General features: G+C 41.4%; 1 protein-coding gene and 1 long non-coding RNA gene across 2 annotated transcripts in view; one reads left to right on the forward strand and one right to left on the reverse strand.

Annotated features, from left to right (window-relative positions):
- Positions 1-18,866, reverse strand: part of LOC121577395 (zinc finger protein 271-like) — a 31,460-nt gene extending 12,594 nt beyond the window's left edge. The window contains exons 1-2 of the mRNA XM_045216742.1: positions 18,784-18,866; positions 14,472-14,631 (exon numbers count right to left, since the gene is read on the reverse strand). Coding sequence (XP_045072677.1) covers positions 14,472-14,631; positions 18,784-18,792 — 169 coding nt within the window. The 5' untranslated portion in view covers positions 18,793-18,866. The remainder of the gene's footprint in view (positions 1-14,471; positions 14,632-18,783) is intronic.
- On the forward strand, positions 1,332-4,182 carry LOC121559704. The gene is made up of 3 exons (XR_005998795.2): positions 1,332-1,436; positions 2,011-2,077; positions 3,853-4,182. It is a non-coding gene; the product is annotated as an uncharacterized LOC121559704 (long non-coding RNA).
- Positions 18,867-23,789: the final 4,923 nt, after the last annotated feature.

Here is a 23,789-nt window from a genome sequence, read left to right on the forward strand (position 1 = left end):
GGGCTCCACGCAAGATCTCACCCCGTGGGGTCAAAATGATCACAAGAACGGTGAGCAAAAATCCCAGAACCACACAGGGGGACCTAGTGAATGACCTGCAGAGAGCTGGGACCAAAGTAACAAAGCCTACCATCAGTAACACACTACGCCGCCAGGGACTCAAATCCTGCAGTGCCAGACGTGTCCCCCTGCTTAAGCCAGTACATGTCCAGGCCCGTCTGAAGTTTGCTAGAGTGCATTTGTATGATTCAGAAGAGGATTGGGAGAATGTCATATGGTCAGATGAAACCAAAATAGAACTTTTTGGTAAAAACTCAACTCGTCATGTTTGGAGGACAAAGAATGCTGAGTTGCATCCAAAGAACACCATACCTACTGTGAAGCATGGGGGTGGAAACATCATGCTTTGGGGCTGTTTTTTCTGCAAAGGGACCAGGACGACTGATCCGTGTAAAGGAAAGAATGAATGGGGCCATGTATTGTGAGATTTTGTGTGAAAACCTCCTTCCATCAGCAAGGGCATTGAAGATGAAACGTGGCTGGGTCTTTCAGCATGACAATGATCCCAAACACACCGCCCGGGCAACGAAGGAGTGGCTTCGTAAGAAGCATTTCAAGGTCCTGGAGTGGCCTAGCCTGTCTCCAGATCTCAACCCCCATAGAAAATCTTTGGAGGGAGTTGAAAGTCCGTGTTGCCCAGTGACAGCCCCAAAACATCACTGCTCTAGAGGAGATCTGCATGGAGGAATGGGCCAGAATACCAGCAACAGTGTGTGAAAACCTTGTGAAGACTTACAGAAAACGTTTGACCTGTGTCATTGCCAACAAAGGGTATATAGCAAAGTATTGAGAAACTTTTGTTATTGACCAAATACTTATTTTCCACCATAATTTGCAAAAAAATTCATTAAAAATCCTACAATGTGTTTTTCTGGATTTTTTTCCCTCATTTTGTCTGTCATAGTTGACGTGTACCTATGATGAAAATTACAGGCCTCTCTCATCTTTTTAAGTGGGAGAACTTGCACAATTGGTGGCTGACTAAATACTTTTTTCCCCCACTCTATATGGGAGTAGTGCCTGGTCATCACTAGTTACCACAAACAAAGCCATAAACCCCGCCCATTACTACAATTAATGTTATTCAAATGAGATATTTACCCTAATCTTAACCACACTTCTAACTTCATGCCTAACCCTAAATAAATACAAATAGGATATAGACATTTGACTTCGTGGCTGTGGTAACTAGTGGAAACCCGATTATCTGCCCTCTCATTGGCTATAATGGTCCCACCTGATCTTGCCTCTTTCCGGTTGCCTTCCATTTTTGAAGACATTTATTTTCTTTGTTAGACCTGCCACTTGAGTATCTGGTCAAATAATGGATAATGTGTTCGAAATCAGTGAAGGAATGTGAACACTTTGGGAGAAAGGTCATAGTCACAGATTCCTAAACATGACATAGGCTACTTTGTTGAAGGAAAAAAAATCCCAACAAGTTTTACCGTGAGGTTTCTTTTGTCCAGCCGTTTAAACCGAACACAGGAATTACATTTACATCATTTAGCAGACGATGTTTTAAACCGAACACAGGAATGTGGATGATTAAAGATGAAAACTAGGCCTAGACATTTTATACAACACAGCAGGCCTATACTGTTAAAACCAGACTTACCCGACCCATTGTGGAAGCTACCGTTTCTTTGTATGACATTAAATGTTGTAGGCTACAGTACAGTTAGACTACTTTGACTACTTTACAATATAGCTAACGTTAACTAGCTAATGACAAGCTCGTCTCTGCTGCCTGGATGCTTTCACGTTTCTCTCATCTGGGTTTCTTGCTGCTTGCTAGCACATGGACAAGCAGTAGCCTACTGCAGTAGTCCGACTACACGAATTACCAATATTTAATTTTTTACACTGCAGGAATATTTGAGAACAGTTAGCCCTCGAATGCTAGCTAACTAACGTTAGTTGATTGTAACACTGACACTCTGTGTGCAGACTACAGGTTTGGAGGCCACTCTAAAGATGAACCCTCTATCCTGACACCTCTGGAGCAGTGCTGCAGGTAAAACATGGGTGCATTTAGTGGCGATTCTAGCATGTAAATCTTGGTGGGGTAAAAAGAAATAACAAAGTGGGATGCATGTCAGCAAAGCCACAACACTAAACAATACATTAATTGCACTATAACTGTGACAAACGGTGCCCACAAACTGTTAGGGCCTGCATAAAGCTGTCCCAACAGCAGAGTCCCAACACCTTACAACTGCTACACCTGGCTATCAGGGAGCCTTGTCTGGCAGCGAAACAGTTCATTCAGCCTTATTTACTGCCTTAAAAAAAACAGCTGATATGCCTGACTTGCTTAAACAAATGTGGTTTCTACTGACAAATGAGATGTACATAATATGGCATAAGGGGGCGACAAGTGGATAAGAGGCAATCCGTAATTTCGATTAAGACATTAATGAGAGCGCTAGGACGGACGTAGTCAATATAACTACTTGTTCAGCACTTTTGAAATGTACAGCGACATAATTCAGAACATGGGCTGTTCTTACAGTATTCTCCCTGTACACCAAGTCAGAACCGTAGGATAAATAAAGAGGGCAGACAATGAAAGCTCTTACAATATTAGATGATTACATTTCTCAAAAACAGGTTATAGGCTACATGGGCACCATCAAGTCAGATCAGTAGGCGAAATTAAGAGGTGAAAATAGACCAAATTATTAGGATGAGGCACATGGGCAACTAACAGCTTACTACACAACATACACTTAGTATTACTTTCTTAGCTACAGTATACATATCTCCCTGGCATATTACATCATTTATGCAGCAGCGTATAAGACATTGTTGGACTCACCTTGTTGTGTTGTGCTCACTTGAACAGGAAGGTGGTGCGGCGGTCCTTCGTGGGATTTTGCAGTTCCGAGTTAACAGTTGTTTTGAGCGTGCCACAAATCATGCTTAATTGACAGCTTGGCCAATGTTGAATGTTTATAATCTTAGACTTGGGACCACAGAGCCACTCCACTGAATAGCAGGCTAGTGATTGCTTTGCAATGCTTGCAGTTAGCCACTGATTCCTTCCAACTTGTGTAATGTTTATGTCCAATGGCCGATGAGCACCGATACGTTTTATCTATAATTTCTCCATATTATTTATCTTTATATGACAAGGATTAAAAATAATTTGCCAGTAGATTGTCGACTTGATTCATGATAATGACTGCTGGCTAAGATTTTGAAAGTATGATGTTGAAATGATCAGTCTAATCAAAGCTACTGTAGATATAACGTGATATGACATCATTTTATCTGTGGTCAATGACCTTGAGCGTTCTTGGATGGCCACTTCTAATGTAACTATGGCAGCACCCAAGGGGCTAGAATTTTCGAGGTCTACCCTTAGACTTGGCGGTGATGTAGTGTCCCCATGAGTGACAGAACACTGAGCCAATCACGGCGCAACGCTCTGTATTTTCTGGACTGCCTTACTCAATAAAACAAAAAAGACTGTTTGTATGCAGCTTTATTAACTCAATTATATATAATTTTTACATTGTTTGCAAACTGATATGTGACACGTATTAATACCAAAATAACATGCAAAACAGGCAAGCCCCCCCCTCAAAAAATGTGGGGCTCAAAACAGGCCCTGCACCACCTGCCCTGAATGACGGGTCGCCACTGGGTGCATGATTAAGTTGTGTTATAATTAATATATATACTCATATGTATAGCAGCTAGAGGAAAGAACATGATAAATGTAAAATATAATTCCTCTTTCTCAACTTTCACTCCATTTCTCTCTCGCTCTCTTTCTCCCTCTAGGATTTGTCGCTCCACCCTCCTGCGTGTCTACGTCTCCTTCTCCCTGCTACAGTCTCTGTGACGTCATGAGGGACTCTCTTTTCCACGATCCTCTATTCTTCGTGGCCCCTCTCTGAGCTGCACCTCTCTGCCCTGGACCGTTCCCTAGCGACCGTGCTCAGAACTGTGAGCCGTTGCCAGGAGCGACAGTGTAGCCGCCATGGAGGCGAGGATGATGTCACTCATTATACGACCTTCGTTACACCTGTGACACATGCAGGGTACACTCTTAGAAAAAAGGGTTCTTTGGCTGTCCCCATAGGAGAACCCTTTTGGTTTCTACATGGAACCCAAGAGGTTCTACCTGGAACTGAAAGGGGTTCTTCAAAGGTTTCTCCTATGGAGAAAGCCGAAGAACCCTTTAAGGTTCTAGATAGCACAATTTTTTTCTAAGAGTGTAGTGTTGCCACGCACACTTCACGACAACACTTCAACCGTCAAAAGAAATTGTCACAACGCATCACCATGTCCATGATGATTTGTGTGACTTCATTGCGTCGGCAATCCACAAGAGTGACACGATGACATTTGGAGTTCCTGGTATCATTTGTTTGGCTTCTAACTGTTAGAGAGGAAAGCTGCATCCCAAATGTCAACCGACATTATATAGGGAATAGGATGCCATTTCAGACAGACTATTTGTTGGTCTATTCTAGTCTGGTGTATGGATGTGATGTTTAAATCACTGTGTACATTTATTGTTAGGCCTCATTAAATAAAGCTGATTATATTGTGTTGTTTAATACATGGAGCGTACTTAGTGAAATCAAGCCCAACATATACTTAGATTAAAAAGGGATAGTTCAACCCAACATTTTACAAAAAATCAATACAATTACAATGTTAATTGCAAGATGTGTATGTAGGCCAGATTCAGACTTGAGATATGTAGACTTAACATGGACTTAAGTCAATAAAACATGGACATTAGACAATATTTTGGGACTTAAGTCAATGTTAAGTTCTCAAGTCTGAATCGTGTCTGACGTGAACAACATGGGGGTGTATAGTCTTGTACATTAATGAAATTACAGAAATTATTCCCTAGTTTGTTGTGCCATGACCCATGACACTCTACAACATTATGGGCAACAGTTTCCTCTTGCTAAAACACACTCAAAGAGAAAAAAACAACCAGCGCAATGACCAGTTTGGTATATTATCTTGTTCCCCTTGAGATATACAAAGCAAAGCTTTTAGCCACAGCTCAGTGTCAAGCCATGAGCCCGTGACCAATGTAGAAATTATCCAAGCCCTATAGTAGACCCTATAGTATACTATATTAAAACCTATAGTAGACCCTATTTTTAATAATAAAAAGTCAGAATAAAATAGAAAGACTTCTTTCTTCTGTGCTGCCGACAACGCAGTTTTTAAAGACAATTTCCCTGATGTTTACAATCACATTCACGGTAAATGCTGCGGAGGTCGGCTTAAGTGTTATTACCTTTAAAATTAAAGTGCAGTATGCTTGTCCATAATGCAACTTTGATTGAATCCCAGGCAGTCATCTTTTGTTCAGGTCTTCTGGTGTTCAGTGTGCTTCCAAAATGGCACCCTATTCCCTACATAGTGCACTAGAGGGAACAAGTTACCATTTGGGAAGCATCCAAGGTGTTGTTGTGTTCAGGTCTGTTGCTTGTGGTCTTCTTGGTTCTGGATTTGTTGACTGTGCCAGAGGTCTGTTATGAAAGGAGACACAACATGTCATCCTCAATCTTCACTTCTGGGGTCTCATTTTAAGTAATCATGTAGATGTTAATACATTTAAACCAAACAACTGCTGGTCTGCTTAACATACAAGTGTTGTATGCATTCCTAATTGTCAAGCACAAGTACCATTTAATTTAAAGAGTCTCTGAGATGTTGTAATGGCTGGACTTGCTCACAGGGTGGCAGCCCTGGGGCGGTTGAATTTCACAGCATCGTACTGGACATCCTTTTTCTGGGGTTGAGGCAGTTGGACAGTGGAGTACAGAGGCACTTCCTGGTTATTGGAGCAAGAGAGGTGGACATTGGCGTAGTGAACGTAACCCTGCTCGTCTGTGTTGCAGTAGGGGCCATGGCCATGCCTGAGACGTTGTCATACACTGGACTGGGTCTCCCTGGAGAGGAGAAACGACAGACAATAGAAGCATACCTTGGGACTATTCAATTGGTTCCATTGTACCAGGCAAGATTAATCGAGCACTGATAAAAAGATCTGAAAGAAAACAAATACTTTTTGACCTCAACTCACCTGTCCATTCCCTGCTGTGCCCCTTGTGTCAGATTTTACTAACAATTAAGTTAGTAACAAATCAAAATGATAAAGTGAAAGATACATCTTAGAAAGATGCTCACCTGAACCACATGAAGCAAGAGAGACAGAGGATGAGAACCACAACTACAATTCCTATAGCTGCATTCTTCTGTTCTTCTGTCTGTCCCATCAGCAGCTGGTAAAGGGTTTTACAATAAATATGTCTAGATCTTTTTGGAGCAAACTTATTCTAGAAGAGGCCTCTGGCCCATCTAAACAAACAGTTAAATGAAGTGAGAAGCAGATGTTGAGCAGATAATGGATTTAATTTATTGATCAATTTAATACATGAATACACACCTAGTATTGTTGAAATATTATTCTACATTATACAATTATTTAATGGGTAATAGGAGTTAATTAAATAAGATACAGCCCTGAATACCCCCACCCACCTCAACATCCCCCTCTACACACAAACGGTTCACTATGACATTTGGCCATTTAGATCAAAATGCATGACAATAAATGGACACGGTACCTGCTCCTAGATCAGCACTCCTACTCCAACACAGTTGATACATATGGATCCAGAGCTGCATATTATGCTAAACAGGTTACCATGGTAATCAGACTTAGTATACTGTTAGAGAATGGGAGATAGAAAACATATTGTAAAGACTCATGTATTGAAACTTTATTTAGGGATCTGGAACCGGTGCCGGAGAGTAGGGAGATAAAATACATGTTTGTTCTTTCTGGTGATTTTTCAGTGACCCTGAATGAGCAAAGATCTTTCCACATAGACAGGAGTAAGGTTTCTCTCCAGTGTGTGTGAGCAGGAATTGAGTTTAATAAGCATACTGAGTAGAACATTGTTTGATACAGCCTCAAATATTTATATATTTTTAAGAGAAATGGGGCTGGCAGACAGGATTTAGTTCCTCGATCCCTGTTGCTGGCCCACTCCAGTACAGTAGGTGGCATAATGCACCATAACATTGGATGCCAAACACCGCTAGACCCCACAGAAAATGTATTTTCATTGTTAGAGTGGCCACTTGAGTATCTGGTCATATAACGGATCATCTGACTTTCAAAGCAGTGGAGGTGAACAAGTGCACACTTTGGGAGGAAGGAGAGATAATTAAGTAATATGACAAATTCCTAAACATGATATAGTTGTGAGCTACTTTGCTAAAGGCAAAAATCCCAACTAGTTTTACTATTATGTTTTTTTTGTGTCCAGCCGTTTAAACCGATCACAGGAATGTGGAGGATCAAAGATGATGAAAACTAGGCCTAGACATTTTATACAGCACAGCAGCCTATACTGTTAAAAGGAAACCAGACTTACTGGATCCATCGTGGAAGCTATTGTTTCTTCAGCGTTTATTACTAAGACAAGAAATGTGTAGGCTACAGTACAGTTACTATGTTGTCACAGTGTTCAGATAAGGATTATGGGGTTGCTGGGAGAGAATTCCAGTCTCAAGGCTGCGACTGATGCACCCCTAGACCAGAGCAATCAAACATCTATTTAAATATCCAAGCTCCATTAATCTTACTTCAGAAAGTTCCCGATCTATAAAAGTTGAGTATAGTCAAGAAAACGTTCAGCAACACCCCTGTCACTAAGAATCCTGTTGTCTGCTGTCGTCTATTTTTACCTGACAGCAACTTGGAACAGAGTTCTATTTGAGTCCAGTAAGACACGTGTTTCTCTGTTGATTGTTTTAAACCTGTTTTATTCTCAGGACCATGACTATAACATTGAGTATTGGGACACAGGGCAACAACATATCCTGGTCTCTTCTACATAATACAATTAAACATTTAAAAAAATACATATTTTAATAAATGAATATGCAATCAGCAATGTAAAACAAAACAAGAAAACATGAAACCACATTGCAGATGTATGTTTTACAATGACATTTACATGCAAGCATTCGTTCTGAGTAACAAATCCCCAATAAAAAGTAGAATGGTAAGGTATAAGATATTATCAAGTGTATTTCCAGAGTGAAGAGAGAGAAGTTTGGTAGGAGACCTTACTGGCTGTGAGAAAACAGAAGAATGTGACGTCTGTGGTTGACATGACCTATAAATACTGATGGGCAGAGCTGGCTTCCTGCCCCCATGATGCCTCTTCCTAACAACCAACACATCATTCGATTCACAATGAAAATGTGTGTACATCTTTTTGGAGCACACTTAATATACAATAAGGAAAGTTGAAAGATATCCCTATTAAAATCCTTTAAAACAAATGCAACAACATAATTTGACCACACTAATAGGCCTATGGCTTCTGTATTTCTGTATGTCCCATCAGCTACACTAAAACCTGGTGAAGGGTTTTACAATAAATACGTGAACATCTTTTAGGAGCAAACTTAATATACACTACCGGTCAAAAGTTTTAGAACACCTCCTCAAGGCTTGTTCTTTATTTTTACAATTTTCTACATTGTAGAATAATAGTGAAGACCTCAAAAGTATGAAATAACACATATGGAATCATGTAGTAACCAAAAAAGTGTTAAACAAATCAAAATATATTTCATATTTGAGATTCTTCAAATAGCCACCCTTTGCCTTGATGACAGCTTTACACACTCTTGGCATTCTCTCAACCAGCTTCATGAGGTAGTCACCTGGAATGAATTTCAATTAACAAGTGTGCCTTCTTAAAAGTTAATTTGTGGAATTTCTTTCCTTCTTAATGTGTTTGAGCCAATCAGTTGTGTTGTGACAAAGTAGGGGGGGTTTACAGAAGATAGCCCTATTTGGTAAAAGACCAAGTCCATATTATGGCAAGAACAGCTCAAATAAGCAAAGAGAAACAACAGCCCATCATTACTTTAAGACAGGAAGGTCAGTCAATACGTAACATTTTAAGAACTTTGAAAGTTTCTTCTGGAGCAGTCGCAAAAACCATCAAGCGCTATGATGAAACTGGCTCTCATGAGGACCGCCACAGGAATGAGACCCAGCGTTACCTCTGCTGCAGAGGATAAGTTCATTGGAGTTACCAGCCTCAGAAATTGCAGCCCAAATAAATGCTTCACAGAGTTCAAGAAACAGACACATCAACATCACCTGTTCCGAGGAGACTGTGTGAATCAGGCCTTCATGGTTGAAATGCTGCAAAGAAACCACTACTAAAGGACACCAATAAGAAGAAGAGACTTGCTTGGGCCAAGAAACACGCGCAATGGACATTAGACCGGTGTAAATTTGTCCTTTGGTCTGGAGTCCAAATTTGAGATGTTTGGTTCCAACCCTGTGTCTTTGTGAGACGCGGTGTTGGTGAATGGATGATCTCTGCATGTGTATTTCCCACTGTAAAGCATGGAGGAGGAGGTGGTATGGGGTGGGGGTGCTTTGCTGGTGACACTGTCTGTGATTTATTTAGAATTCAAGGCACACTTAACCAGCATGGCTACCACAGCATTCTGCAGCGATACACCATCCCATCTGGTTTGGGATGAGTTGGACCGCAGAGTGGTTACTACATGATTCTATTTGTGTTATTTCATAGTTTTGATGTCTTCACTATTATTCTACAATGTAGAAAATTATCCAAATAAAGAAAAAAACCCTTGAATGAGTAGGTGTTCTAAAACTTTTGACCAGTAGAGTACAATAAGGAAAGTTGAAAGATATCCCTATTAAAATACGTAAAAATAAACGCAACAACATAATTTGACCACACTAACAGTCCTATGGCTTCTGCACTTCTCTGTATGTCCCATCAGCTACACTAAAATCTGGTGAAGGGATCTACAAGAAATATGTGAACATCTTTTAGGACCAAACTAATTATACAAGAGGCCTATGCGCCTTATAAAAATAGATTATTATTAAAGATTTAAAAAACATAATTACAGTGCCTTGCAAAAGTATTCATCCCCCCTTGGCGTTTTTCCTATTTTGTTGCATTATAACCTGTAATTTAAATGGATTTTTAATTGGATTTCATGTAATGGACATACACAAAATAGTCCAAATTGGTGAAGTGAAATGGAAAATATAACTTGTTTCAAAAAATTAAATAACAAAAATACCGGAAAAGTGGTGGTGCATATGTATTCACCCCCTTTGCTATGAAGCCTCTTAATAAGACCTGGTGCAACCAATTACCTTCAGAAGTCACATAATTAGTTAAATAAAGTCCACCTGTGTGCAATCTAAGTGTCACATGATCTGTCACATGATCTCAGTATATATTCACCTGTTATGAAATGCCCCAGAGTCTGCAACACCACTAAACAAGGGGCACCACCAAGCAAGCGGCACCATGAAGACCAAGGAGCTCTCCAAACAGGTCAGGGACAAAGTTGTGGAGAAGTACAGTTCAGGGTTGGGTTATAAAAAAATATCTGAAACTTTGAACATCCCACGGAGCATCATTATATCCATTATTAAAAAATGGAAAGAATATGGCACCACAACAAACCTGCCAAGAGAGGGCCGCCCACCAAAACGCACAGACCAGGCAAGGAGGGCATTAATCAGAGAGGCAAAAGCCATTGCTTAAAGAAAAAAATAAGCAAACACGTTTGGTGTTCGCCAAAAGGCATGTGGGAGACTCCCCAAACATATGGAAGAACGTACTCTGGTCAGATGAGACTAAAATTGAGCTTTTTGGCCATCAAGGAAAACGCTATGTCTGGCGCAAACCCAACACCTCTCATCACCCCGAGAACACCATCCCCACAGTGAAGCATGGGTGGCAGCATCATGCTGTGGGGATGTTTTTCATCGGCAGGGACTGGAAAACTGGTCAGAATTGAAGGAATGATGGATGGCGCTAAATACAGGGAAATTCTTGAGGGAAACCTGTTTCAGTCTTCCAGAGATTTGAGACTGGGACGGAGGTTCACCTTCCAGCAGGACAATGACACTAAGCATACTGCTAAAGCAACACTTGAGTGGTTTAAGGGGAAACATTTAAATGTCTTGGAATAGCCTAGTCAAAGCCCAGACCTAAATCCAATTGAGAATCTGTGGTATGACTTAAAGATTGCTGTACACCAGTGGAACCCATCCAACTTGAAGGAGCTGGAGCAGTCTTGCCTTGAAGAATGGGCAAATATCCCAGTGGTGAGATGTGCCAAGCTTATAGAGACATACCCCAAGAGACTTGCAGCTGTAATTGCTGCAAACGGTAGCTCTACAAAGTATTGACTTTGGGGGGGTGAATAGTTATGCACGCTCAAATTCTGTTTTTGTCTTATTTCTTATTTGTTTCACAATAAAAAATATTTTGCATCTTCAAAGTGGTAGGCATGTTGTGTAAAAAAATCTATTTTAATTCCAGGTTGTAAGGCAACAAAATAGGAAGTATTGCCAAGGGGGGTGAATACTTTCCAAGCCACTGTAATGAGATAAGAAGACGTTGTTAAGCAGATAATGGATTGAATTTATTGATCTATTGAATACAAGAATACACACCTCGTATTGTTGAAACATTATTATACACAATACAAGTATTTAATGGATAATAGGAGTTAATGAAATAAGATACAGCTATGAAATCCCCCACCACACACACATAGCACTCCTACTCTGAGATGAATGATGGATATGGATCCAGAGTTGCATATTATGCTACATAGGTTACCATGTTAATACTATTTAGTAAACTCTTAGAGAATGGGAGATATATTACTCTTTACAAAATGTTTTCTATTGAAACTTTATTTAGGGATCTGGAACCGGTGCCGGAGAGGAGGGAGATGAAAGAAAACATGTTTGTACTTTCTGGTGTTTTATCAGTGACCCTGAATGAGCAAAGCTCTTTCCACATAGACAGGAATAAGGTTTCTCTCGAGTGTGTATGCGTTGGTGTATAATCAGGTGTCCTGATTGATTGAAGCTCTTCCCACACTGATCACAGCTATAAGGCTCCTCTCCTGTGTGTATGCATTGGTGTTTAGTCAGGGATCCTGAATGATTGAAGCTCTTCCCACACTGATAACAGCTATAAGGCTTCTCTCCTGTGTGTATGCGCTGGTGTGTAATCACGGATCCTGAATGATTGAAGCTCTTCCCACAGTGATCACAGCTATGAGGCTTCTCTCCTGTGTGTATGCGTTGGTGTATAGTCAGGTTTCCTGATTGATTGAAGCTCTTCCCACACTGATCACAGCTATAAAGCTTCTCTCCTGTGTGTATGCGTTGATGTATAGTCAGGTGTCCTGAATGATTGAAGCCCTTTCCACACTGATCACAGCTATAAGGCTTCTCTCCTGTGTGTATGCGCTGGTGTATAGTCAGGTGTCCTGATTGATTGAAGCTCTTCCCACACAGATCACAGCTATAAGGCTTCTCTCCTGTGTGTATGCGTTGGTGTGTAGTCAGGTCTCCTGATCGACTGAAGCTCTTCCCACACTGATCACAGCTATAAGGCTTCTCTCCTGTGTGTATGCGTTGGTGTTTAGTCAGGGATCCTGAATGATTGAAGCTCTTCCCACAATGATAACAGCTATAAGGCTTCTCTCCTGTGTGTATGCGCTGGTGTGTAATCACAGATGCTGAATGATTGAAGCGCTTCCCACACTGATCACAGCTATAAGGCTTCTCTCCTGTGTGTATACGTTGGTGTGTAATCAGGGATGCTGAATGATTGAAGCGCTTCCCACACTGATCACAGCTATAAGGCTTCTCTCCTGTGTGTACACATTGGTGTGTAATCAGAGATCCTGACTTCCTGAAACTCTTCCCACACTGATCACAGCTATAAGTCTTCTCTCTTTTGTGTATGCGTTGGTGTTTAGTCAGGTGTCCTGACGTCCTGAAATTCTTCCCACACTGATCACAGCTATAATTTTTCTCTCCTGTGTGTATGCGTTGGTGTATAGTCAGGTGTCCTGATCGACTGAAGCTCTTCCCACACTGATCACAGCTATAAGGCTTCTCTCCTGTGTGTATGCGTTGGTGTATAGTCAGATGTCCTGATCGACTGAAGCTCTTCCCACACTGATCACAGCTATAAGGCTTCTCTCCTGTGTGTATGTGTTGGTGTGTAGTCAGGTCTCCTGATCGACTGAAGCTCTTCCCACGCTGATCACAGCTATAAGGATTCTCTACTATGTGTATTCGCTGGTGTGTGGTTAGGTTTACGGATAAAGCAAAGGTCTTCCCACACTGATTACAGCTATAAGGTTTCTCTCCTGTGTGTATACGTTTGTGTGTAGTCTGGGCTCCTGATTGATCAAAGTATTTCCCACAATCAATGCAGGTGTAAGGCCTCTCCCCTGTATGAATTCTCTGATGAGATTGTAAGGTTTTAGATGCAGCTACACTCTTCCCACATTGAGAGCAGTGGTACGGTTTCCCTCCGGTGTGAATCTGCTCGTGAATGATCACTTCCTTCTGTTTAGCAAAACACATCCCACAGCCAGAACAGCAGTGGTGAGGTTTCTTCCCTATATGTCTCTGCTGGTGTTTCTTGAGGTGTTCTGATCTGGAGAGATTCTTCTCTGTCTTGTCAGCATCATGATGTTGTTGAGGCTCCCCAGATGATAAGCCCCTCCCACTGAGACAGCAATGATTAGGGCTGTCCCCTGTGAAACAAAGACATTGAATAATTAAGTTTAGCAAATATGGGTCCATAAACAGATGCCTTTTGCATCCCTTCGTTATTATTCCAGTAGAAATTGTGCACCAATATTCAATCTTATTATTATTTTTTTTTTTTATAAAGTGCCCTATAATACAGAACACATGGAAATCTGATTTTGTAATATGAATAAAGCAAGAATTTTTAAAGCATATTTGATTCTGAGTTTGGACAAATAAAGTTTGTATGTGAAAACTATTTCTAAGCTGCATACTTTCAGTTTTTCTGAACACACTGCACTTGCACAAAAAAAGTTAGTTTGCGCCGCTTGTGCTAGCACATGAACAGATCAAATACAACGCTATAACTCTGATTAAGGCGTTTACATGTCCTAATAATTCCAAAGATTGCTCAGAAAACCAGGTGTTTTTAAAGGACTATTTTTCCAAGGTCAAGTAGTGGTTTTGTTGTTTCCAGTAGTCCCCTGTTACGGTCAACACTGTTACTTTATTTGGCACATAGGCACTTAGTATAGTATTTGTTTTTTATTGAACCCCCTGAGATGGGAAAACATGTTTTTTATTAAGTTGAACACATGCTCTTTATGACAGAACGTTAAAATTAGGTGAAATCAAACGGTTTCTTTGACCAAGTTACACTTCTCAAATTTGAGTGGAACGACCAGATATTTTCATCAATATATAATGAATCAATGAATTGTTACAGAAGCAGACTGTAGTCTGATCCACACACCATGGTTCTTACTTAATGAAATCAAATCTCCATGTTCTTCTTCTCCTTCTCCTCTCTCAGTTCCACTCTGCCCCGGTGTTTTCCTGCAGTCGACCAGACCCAGCAGTAAAGTACCGGGAGGCGGTCGACCTGGGGACTCCTGGAGGGTGGAGGGGGACGGGCTAGATTTGTCCTGTTGGCCGCAAGAAGTATTCTACATAGATTAATATTAAACAAAATATTTTATTAATTCAGTCTAAACGTCTGATTTGGGTGCATCCCTCGAATATGTCCTTTTACCTGAAATGTTCAATCGTTCACTACAACCCACAAATCTAAGAGCATTGGATTGGTGGAGGCATGGGCAAGTTTCCACCATATTTCTTATTCCAGTAATTTCCTTTCAAACAGCGAGGAAGAGGCGAAGCAAGATGGATAACTGGGCCCAAAATCTGGCTTCTGGCTTATTTGATCGAATATACATTTCGTAACGATTAGGTTGTTAGGAGTGTATATGTAAAAGTAGGTTACGTGACATCCCGGCAACTTTGAGAAAAAATAACATTGTATGGGAGTAGTGCCTGGTCGTCACTAGTTACCACAAACAAAGTCAAACCACACTCATTTCTACAATTGATCTTATTAAAATGTGATCTTAACCCTAACCACACTAACTTTATGCATAACCCTAAATAAGTAGAAATACGATATAGCAGTGCTTAATTTGAGCCGGATCCTTCTGGAACAGCATCAGGCACCATTCAGATTAGACTTTGTTTGTTCTGGCAACTATTTGCCAGGATCTGGTACCTCTCGCAGCATGATTTAAGAATTGTTAAGTCAAGTTTCCTCCTCGTTATTTCTCCCGCCCCCCAGAAAGACCATGTAAAAGCGCTGTGATCTTTCTGTGTAATCATCCTATCCTGCCACACTGATTCCAGATCTGTTCTCTTAATTGTACATAGAGGTTATGGGGAGGGCCGGTGGGGTAAGTAACTGATCTTGACTCAGGTGTTGGTAGTGGTGGTCAGCTAGTTAGAGGTCCCTACGTATTGACGTCACGTAGCCTAGGCTAGTCGTCTCTCAACTGAATTTGAATCGTGGGAAAGGCAAATAAAAAAACTGGATAAGAAAAGGCAATTGAGTTAGATTACATTTTTGAAGTCCAAAAATCTAGAGAAAGATGGTGAATCAAACCCAGAACGAGCCAGAGAACTGTCAGTGCCTGAGGAGAGGAGTGAGGGGCAAACTGTTCCTGGTGGCGATGCCTTAGCTAGCAGCGCTGCTAATCCCGCCAGTTCAGCATCACCACCGGCACCTCCACTAGCTAGTAGGCAGAGTAGCGAGTCAGACTCAGCAGGAGAGGGAGACGGGGAGCTGGGGGTAGGGGGATAGTTCATCCACCGACAAAGTGCTCGGAGCTGGTGCAATTTGCAGGTCAAGAACAAGCAAACGTATAACCCCTGGCTTGTCATTTATAATTCAAAGTTGGGCTGTACAACATGCAAAAAGGTAGGAAGCTTGGGTCTAGAAACGACTGGAGGGATTAAACTTGCAAAAGAGTCGATGGAATGTACAGTAACATCCTCTGCCCCAGACGTAAAACAAGAGACCTCAGAAAAAAGGTTTTTGAACATGCTCCAACCAAGGCATATTTGATGGCAGCAAGCCTTGTAGACAAGGCTAAAGAGGACACCCAGGTTATAGTTAACACTCAAAATGAAAAAATAGACACTACAGCCAGAGTCTTCAGAACAGCCTTAGAAGGAGGCTAAACGTCACAGCCACAGGCCCGCTCATGGCTTTGAGCAAGAAATGTACTCTCAGGAGTTAAATGGACTTGACATGGGGAGAGTCATTGTGGGAGGTATTGAAAACTAAGGTAGGACTTTATTTTTTCTTTACAAACTTGTTCTGTGAAGGTAATCTGAATATGTGCTTCATTTTATCACACAGGCAGGAGGCCTATATATTCTGATATGTGTTCTAATGTAGCCTACATTGATTTGTTTTATTTGAAGTTATATTACAATATTGTGATATTTGTTCTACTGCTACATTGATGTCTTAAAAATTCTATGAAATGTGGGTATGCAAGCCCCACAGCTGAGTATGTGTGGATATGCATATGGCGGGTGTTCTGCAGTGTTGTCTAAAAATGTTGCTGTACATTGATGTCTAGAAAATTAGCCTATAAGAAATTCGGACTTGTGTAAGCCCCGAAACTATACTCAAGTATGTGGGCATACTGCAGTGACATTTAAAATGCTTTGAATTAATCAGCACCTTGTAGAGCGCTGTCCGTTTCACCACCATAGATAGTAGGCTACTTAGCTGTTTACTCTTTCTGCTGCGCTGCTACTTTGTTTTTGACACTTCTTTTTTCTCAATGTGTTCCGGTACCTCAGAGCACCTCGGATAACCACCCCTCTCGCGGACACTACAGTTGAAGTCGGAAGTTTACATACACCTTAGCCAAATACATTTAAACTCAGTTTTTCACAATTCCTGACATTTAATCCTAGTAAAAATTCCCTGTCTTAGGTCAGTTAGGATCCCCACTTTATTTTAAGAATGTGAAATGTCAGAATAATAGTAGAGAGAATGATTTATTTCAGCTTTTATTGATTTCATCACATTCCCAGTGATCAGAAGTTTACATACACACTATTCGTATTTGGTAACATTGCGTTTTAAGTTGTTTAACTTGGGTCAAACATTTCAGGTAGTCTTCCACAAGCTTCCCACAATAAGTTGGGTGAATTTTGGCCCATTTCTCCTGACAGAGCTGGTGTAACTGAGTCAGGTTTGTAGGCCTCCTTGCTCGCACACGATTTTCAGTTCTTCCCTCAAATTTTCTATAGGATTGAGGTCAGGGCTTTGTGATGGCCACTCCAATACCTTGACTTTGTTGTCCTTAAGCCATTTTGCCACAACTTTGGAAGTATGCTTGGGGTCATTGTCCATTTGGAAGACCCATTTGCGACCAAGCTTTAACTTTTTGACTGTTGTCTTGAGATGTTGCTTCAATATATATCCACATAATTTTCCTTTCTCATGATGTCATCTATTTTGTGAAGTGCACCAGTCCCTACTGCAGCAAAGCACCCCCACAGCATAATGCTGCCACCCCCGTGTTTCACGGTTGTGATCCAGGCTCTGTCGCAGCCGGCCGCGACCGGGAGACTCATGGGCGGCGCACAATTGGCCCAGCGTCGTCCAGGGTAGGGGAGGGAATGGCCGGCAGGGATGTAGCTCAGTTGATAGAGCATGGTGTTTGCAATGCCAGGGTTGTGGGTTCGTTTCCCACGGGGGCCAGTATAAAAAAAAAATGTATTCACTAACTGTAAGTCGCTCTGGATAAGAGCGTCTGCTAAATGACTAAAATGTAATGTAAAATGTGTTCTTCGGCTTGCAAGCTTCTTCCTTGCTGAGCGGCCATTCAGGTTATATCAATATAGGACTTGTTTTACTATAGGACTTGTTTTACTCTGGCTATAGATACTTTTGTACTTGTTTACTCCAGCATCTTCACAAGGTGCTGTTGTTCTGGGATTGATTTGCACTTTTCGCACCAAAGTACGTTCATTTCTAAAGCCATGACATCATTTTCTGGAATTTTCCAAGCTGTTTAAAGGCACAGTCAACTTAGTGTATGTAAACTTCTGACCCACTGGAATTGTGATACAGTGAATTATAAGTGAAATAATCTGTCTGTAAACAATTGTAGGAAAAATTACTTGTGTCATGCACAAAGTAGATGTCCTAACCGACTTGCCAAAACTATAGTTTGTTAACAAGAAATGTGTGTAGTGGTTGAAAAACTAGTTTTAATGACTCCAACCTAAGTGTATGTAAACTTCCGACTTCAACTGTATGTGTTACCGGACCTCCCAAAATACAAATTAAGCACTGCGATATAGACGTTTGACTTTGTGGTTGTGGTAACAGGCATATCTGCCCTCTCATTGGCTATAATGGTCCCACCTGATCTTGCCTCTTCACGATTGCCTTCCATTTTTGAAGACATTTATTTTCTTTGTTAGACCTGCCACTTAAGTATCTGGTCAAATAATGGATAATGTGTTCCGAAATCAGTGAAGGAATGTGAACACTTTGGGATGAAGGAGAGATAATTAGGTCATAGTCACATATTCCTAAACATGATATAGTAGTAGGCTACATTGTTTTAGGAAAAATAAATCCCAACAAGTTTTACCGTAATGTTTTTTTTCCCCCAGACGTTTATATCGAACACAGGAATGTGGAAGATCAAATATAATGAAAACTAGGCCTAGACATTTTATACAGCACAGCAGGCCTATAATGTTAAAACCAGACTTACCGGATCCATTGTAGAATATACTGTTTATTTGTATGACATGAAACGTTGTCGGCTACAACAGAACAGTTAGGCTGCTGTCGTCGTCGTCGTCTTCTTCTTCTTCTTCAATGAGGTTTAACGGCGGTTGGCATCCAATTTGTTTCATTACCGCCACCTACTAGACTGGAGTACAACTCCCTTATATTTCGCTTGAAAAATAAAATAAAATATAGAAATACCCTACCATCAGTGGCGGCTGGCCGATAGAGGGCGCTAGGGCGCCGCCCCCTTAAATAAAATTATTTAAAAAAAAAAAAAAAAAAATAATAATAATAATAATAAAAAACATCAGTATGTCAATATTTGTGTGTTTGAAATATGGAATGCACACAGTAATATGTGTAAGATATGATAGAAAATCATATTCGCAACCTTTCCTCTGCCTGTCAAACGCCTCGTCAGCTCTGGGCGATACAGAAAGTGCCCCGAGGAGGCGGGTCTACGTAGCAGTTAAGCCAATTGCTAATTTAAGATATGAATGTATGACATAAAATGTAGCTAATCAGCGATTTTAATTCGAATCCAAGGAGGGCGATTATTTTATCGCCCCAAGCTCGCCCCTGATAAAATAAGGACCGGGCTCCAGTGGCGCCATTTTTACTAGACGACAATGGCGAACGCAAACGTTACTCCTCCAAGACCCAACCCTAACTCGGTGAAATCTCTCCTCCAAGATCCGTTTGAGAGGAGAACTTTGTCAGAGAAAGTTCGGGTGAAAGAGCTGGGCCCAGATCAACCTGACCTCTCAATCAGACAGCAGGCTAGCGAGAAAGGGAAGCAGTATATGCGCGGCTTCTCCCGTAGCTGGTACACCAGGAAGGCTTGGCTAGCTGGGTGCACTGATGCTAATGCTTTATTTTGCTTTCCGTGCTTGCTTTTTTAAAACGACGGGGTCAGATTCAGCATGGACAGGTACCGGAGTGAGGGATATGAAGCACCTGTCAGAGAAGGTAAAGAAACATGAGAACACCAGGGCACACATGGACAACTCTGTAAAGCTAGCTGTATTAGGAAGGGTGAACATTGCTACGCAGCTGGATGACGGCCACAGGATTGCGGTGAGGAAACACAATGAGGAGGTGGATAAAAACAGGCACATTCTATCCAAAATTATCGATTGTGTGAAGTTCTGTGGGGCTTTTGAGTTGGCCTTGCGTGGGCACGAGGAGACTGACTTCTCGGACAACCCCGGCATTTTCCGGGGCTTAGTGGATTTTGTTGCCTCCCTCGACAGTGTGCTGGAGGAGCACCTGAAGACAGCTACCGTTTTTAAGGGCACGTCAAAGACGATACAGAACGAGCTGTTGGACTGTATGTTGTCAGTGCTTAAGGATTACATCCTGGAGGAAGTAAAGAGTGCTGATTTTATCGCCATTCAAGCTGACGAGACGACTGACGTTTCCACCCACTGCCAGTTGGTGCTTGTGATACGCTACATCGATGCTAAAAGTAACGTCCCAAGAGCGTTTTTTCGAGTTCATTTTGATCGAGAACGCAACCGCCCGACACCATCGCTACAGCGCTGCTGGAGAGGCTCAGCACCATACTCTCACATGGACAAAAGGCCAAACTTATTGCCCAGGCTTACGACGGAGCAAGTGTGATGAGGGGAGCCACCGGCGGAGTGCAGCGTAAAATAGTGGATGTGTACGAAAATGCGCACTACGTCCACTGCTATGCACATCAGCTGAACCTCATCATGCAGCAGGCTACTTCACGCATCCCCAGGATCGGCACTTTCTTTTCCGACCTTGCAGGATTTTCTGCTTTCTTCTCCAGGTCTCCCAAGCGAACCACCGTGCTTGACGAAGTGGTTGCGCATAGACTCCCAGAGCCTCTACAACACGGTGGAACTTCCACAGTCGCGCTGTAAACACTGTGTACGAGTACAGGGATGACCTCCTAACGTGTTTCCAGACCATCAGAGACTCTGGGAACTTTGATGCCCCGACTGTCAGAGAGGCGGGGGGGCTTTGTGAGGATGCTCGAAGACGAGGCTTTCTGTTTTTTCCTGGCACTGTTCCACAAGATCATGCCAAATGTGGACATGCTTTTCAGCCAGCTGCAGAAGAGGAACATCGACCCTGTCTTCATTAAAGCACTTGTCCAGAGGTTCACAGAAAGCATGCTAACAATCAGGTAAATAACTATATTTACTATTGGCTGATAAAGATGCTGTTAGAAAGATGAATAGTTCACTTACAACAGTTTAAAAGCCTAAATGTGTCTGGTCATCAAAGTGAGTGATTATCATAGAGCCGTCACAATTATATTTGTTTTAGTATTTTAAAAGGAAAGAGAAGACATTTACATTACATTTTAGTCATTTAGCAGACGCTCTTATCCAGAGCGACTTACAGTTAAGAGTGCATACATTTTTTCATACTGGCCCCCGTGGGAAACGAACCCACAACCCTGGCGTTGCAAGCGCCATGCTCTACCAACTGAGCTACACGGGACCACATTAGTTTTGGCAAGATCTGAAAAAGAAGTTGGTGGAGTGCAACCCTCAAACATTGAAGAATTACAGCAGTTTGCTGCTGAAGAATGGGCCAAATTGCCAGCAGAAAAGGTGCAGCAAGCTCATTGATGTCTACAATAAGCATATGTTGGCAGCTATCTTGGCCAAAAGCTGTGCAACCAAGTACTAGCTCCAGGGTGCCAATAATTTAGTCCATGACATTTGTCTATATTTTCTAAATTACAATTGTAAACTTAAGTTTACAGAAATATAATTAAAGGTGTGGAGACCCATTTTTTCCTCTCAAATTTCAACTGATTTTAGAAGAAATAGGGAATTATTTAAGAAAAGCCCAAGGGTGCCAATATATTTGGACACAACTGTATGCCTTCAGTCTAATTGGAATGTATGGCAGTAGAGTTGTTTGTATTTCTCCCTAACCAAAATGGCTGCCATTAGGATACCATTCAGGATTTTTTTTCACCTGTGTTACCACGACAATCACGCCAAATGAGCATTGCATTTGTGTGCTCCTTCAGTGTGAATGCGCAAATTTGATATGGGTCACATGTAAAACTGATATATAATTGATACAGATTTACGGTATGTTGCCTATATATTACTATATACCGGTATTGATGCACAGACCAGTTTGGGTTTTTACTTTACCTTCTATAACGGTATTTCAATGTTTGGTTTGTTAAATGTGGTAATGCCACTCCGCCATGTGTAACGTCCGTTTTTCTAGTTTACTCCGCAATTTGGGTCGTCTCTCTCCCTCTCTCACCAAGTACCACCCCGTCACTCAAGGAGCGCAGTTGTTGTTACTCGACCACGAGAACAAGTGTTTGTCCAAAAGACACAATCAGACGTTGATAATAATGCAGGAAAGTACTACACAGTTTGTAATAATTATTCAGGTGTCCACCAGGTCAATTTCTAGAAGAGGCCTAGTTGTTATTGAAGATTAACTTTATTGCTAAGTGCACAGCAGAACAAAATTATGTTGCATCCCTCTCACAAATGTAATAGAAAAAGGCTTTAAAACGTAATAACATCAGTTAATTATGTACATCACAGGTTAAAAGCAGTTACTAGACATAGTTTGTGTGTATATACACACTATCTGTCTGTCTGTCTGTCTGTCTGTCTATATATATATATATATATATATATATATATATATATATATATATAAAAGTCACTGGTTGTGTGTTGAGGGGGAATTACAGTGAGCTAAGAAGTCTGATTGCAAGTTATCAAATTAAACTTTATTTTTTGGACCCAGGGCCTCAATTCCCTCTTTGTGTGGGGACAGCGCATCTGACGAGCAGCAACAGCCCATCAAGCGACGGAGGATGCTGGGACCAGGAGAACAACAGAGGTTGGCTATAGAGGTAAGTTGTGATGTAATTGTCAGTGTTTCCCCATAGAACTTTTTTCAGGCCTGGTAGTATGTAGCCAAAACCCTGAACAATCAGCACCTTGGTAATCATATACTTGAGTTGGACATAGGCATGTGTCAGTCAGGATCACTTGCATCAAAATAGCTTAATTGCAAATTAAAGCTGATGATGTATCTTTTACAGGTATGTGATACCATCCTGAGTCATGCCAAAGAGAGGTTCTCCTTCACCCAGCACCTCATCAGCGCAACACTATTGCACAGAGAGTTGTTCCCACAACACAGTGTGAAGTTCCCGATACAGCGCTTGAAACAACCGTGGAGGCGTACCCCATGTTGAACAAGGCCAAGCTCAAAACCGAACTGTCCCTCATCTATGAGAACAGTGAGTTCAAGGCTTGTAGTGGTGCAGTGCCCCTGTACCAGTTCTTCATGGAGAACAACCTTCAGAGCACTTTCACAGAGACTGCCAGCCTCCTCAAGATCCTCATCACCACACCCATGACAACTGCTGAGTCAGAAAGGTGCTTCTCTACACTGAAAAGGATCAAGACCTTCCTGAGAAACAGCATGACACAGGATCGCCTGAACGCTCTGGCCATGCTCTCCATGGAGAAGAAACTTGTCAGGGACATTCCTGACTTTAATCAAAGGGTCATTGAGAGGTTTGCCACTCAGAAGGACAGACGGGCAAAATTCCTGTACAAATAAGATGACAGACACACACACACAGAGCAGCTCTGGCCGCATGTTTCTTTGTATATAGTTGACCTTAGCATAAAAAATCCAGTTATATATGGTACTCTAGAAAGTCTTAATAGTGTCTTTGCTAATATTACTGTATATATGTTGTTTTGTATCAATTAATTGTTGCAGTTCTGGAGCACATTAACAATTAGTCACATTTAGTATGATCATAAAATACTGTATGCTATTCTTCCAGTCAAAGGTTTGAGTTCATCCACTTGATATCCATTTCTATATTATACATCCTTTTATATAGTGTAAGATTTCCTATAAACTTTATAATAATTTCATGTTATTGTCCACTTTCCACTCTGTTCTGACAGCATGCCTGTTGCGTTGCCTGTTTACTACCAA

The sequence above is a fragment of the Coregonus clupeaformis genome, unplaced genomic scaffold, assembly GCF_020615455.1.
Source record: "Coregonus clupeaformis isolate EN_2021a unplaced genomic scaffold, ASM2061545v1 scaf0787, whole genome shotgun sequence".
Classification (NCBI taxonomy): Eukaryota; Metazoa; Chordata; class Actinopteri; order Salmoniformes; family Salmonidae; genus Coregonus; species Coregonus clupeaformis.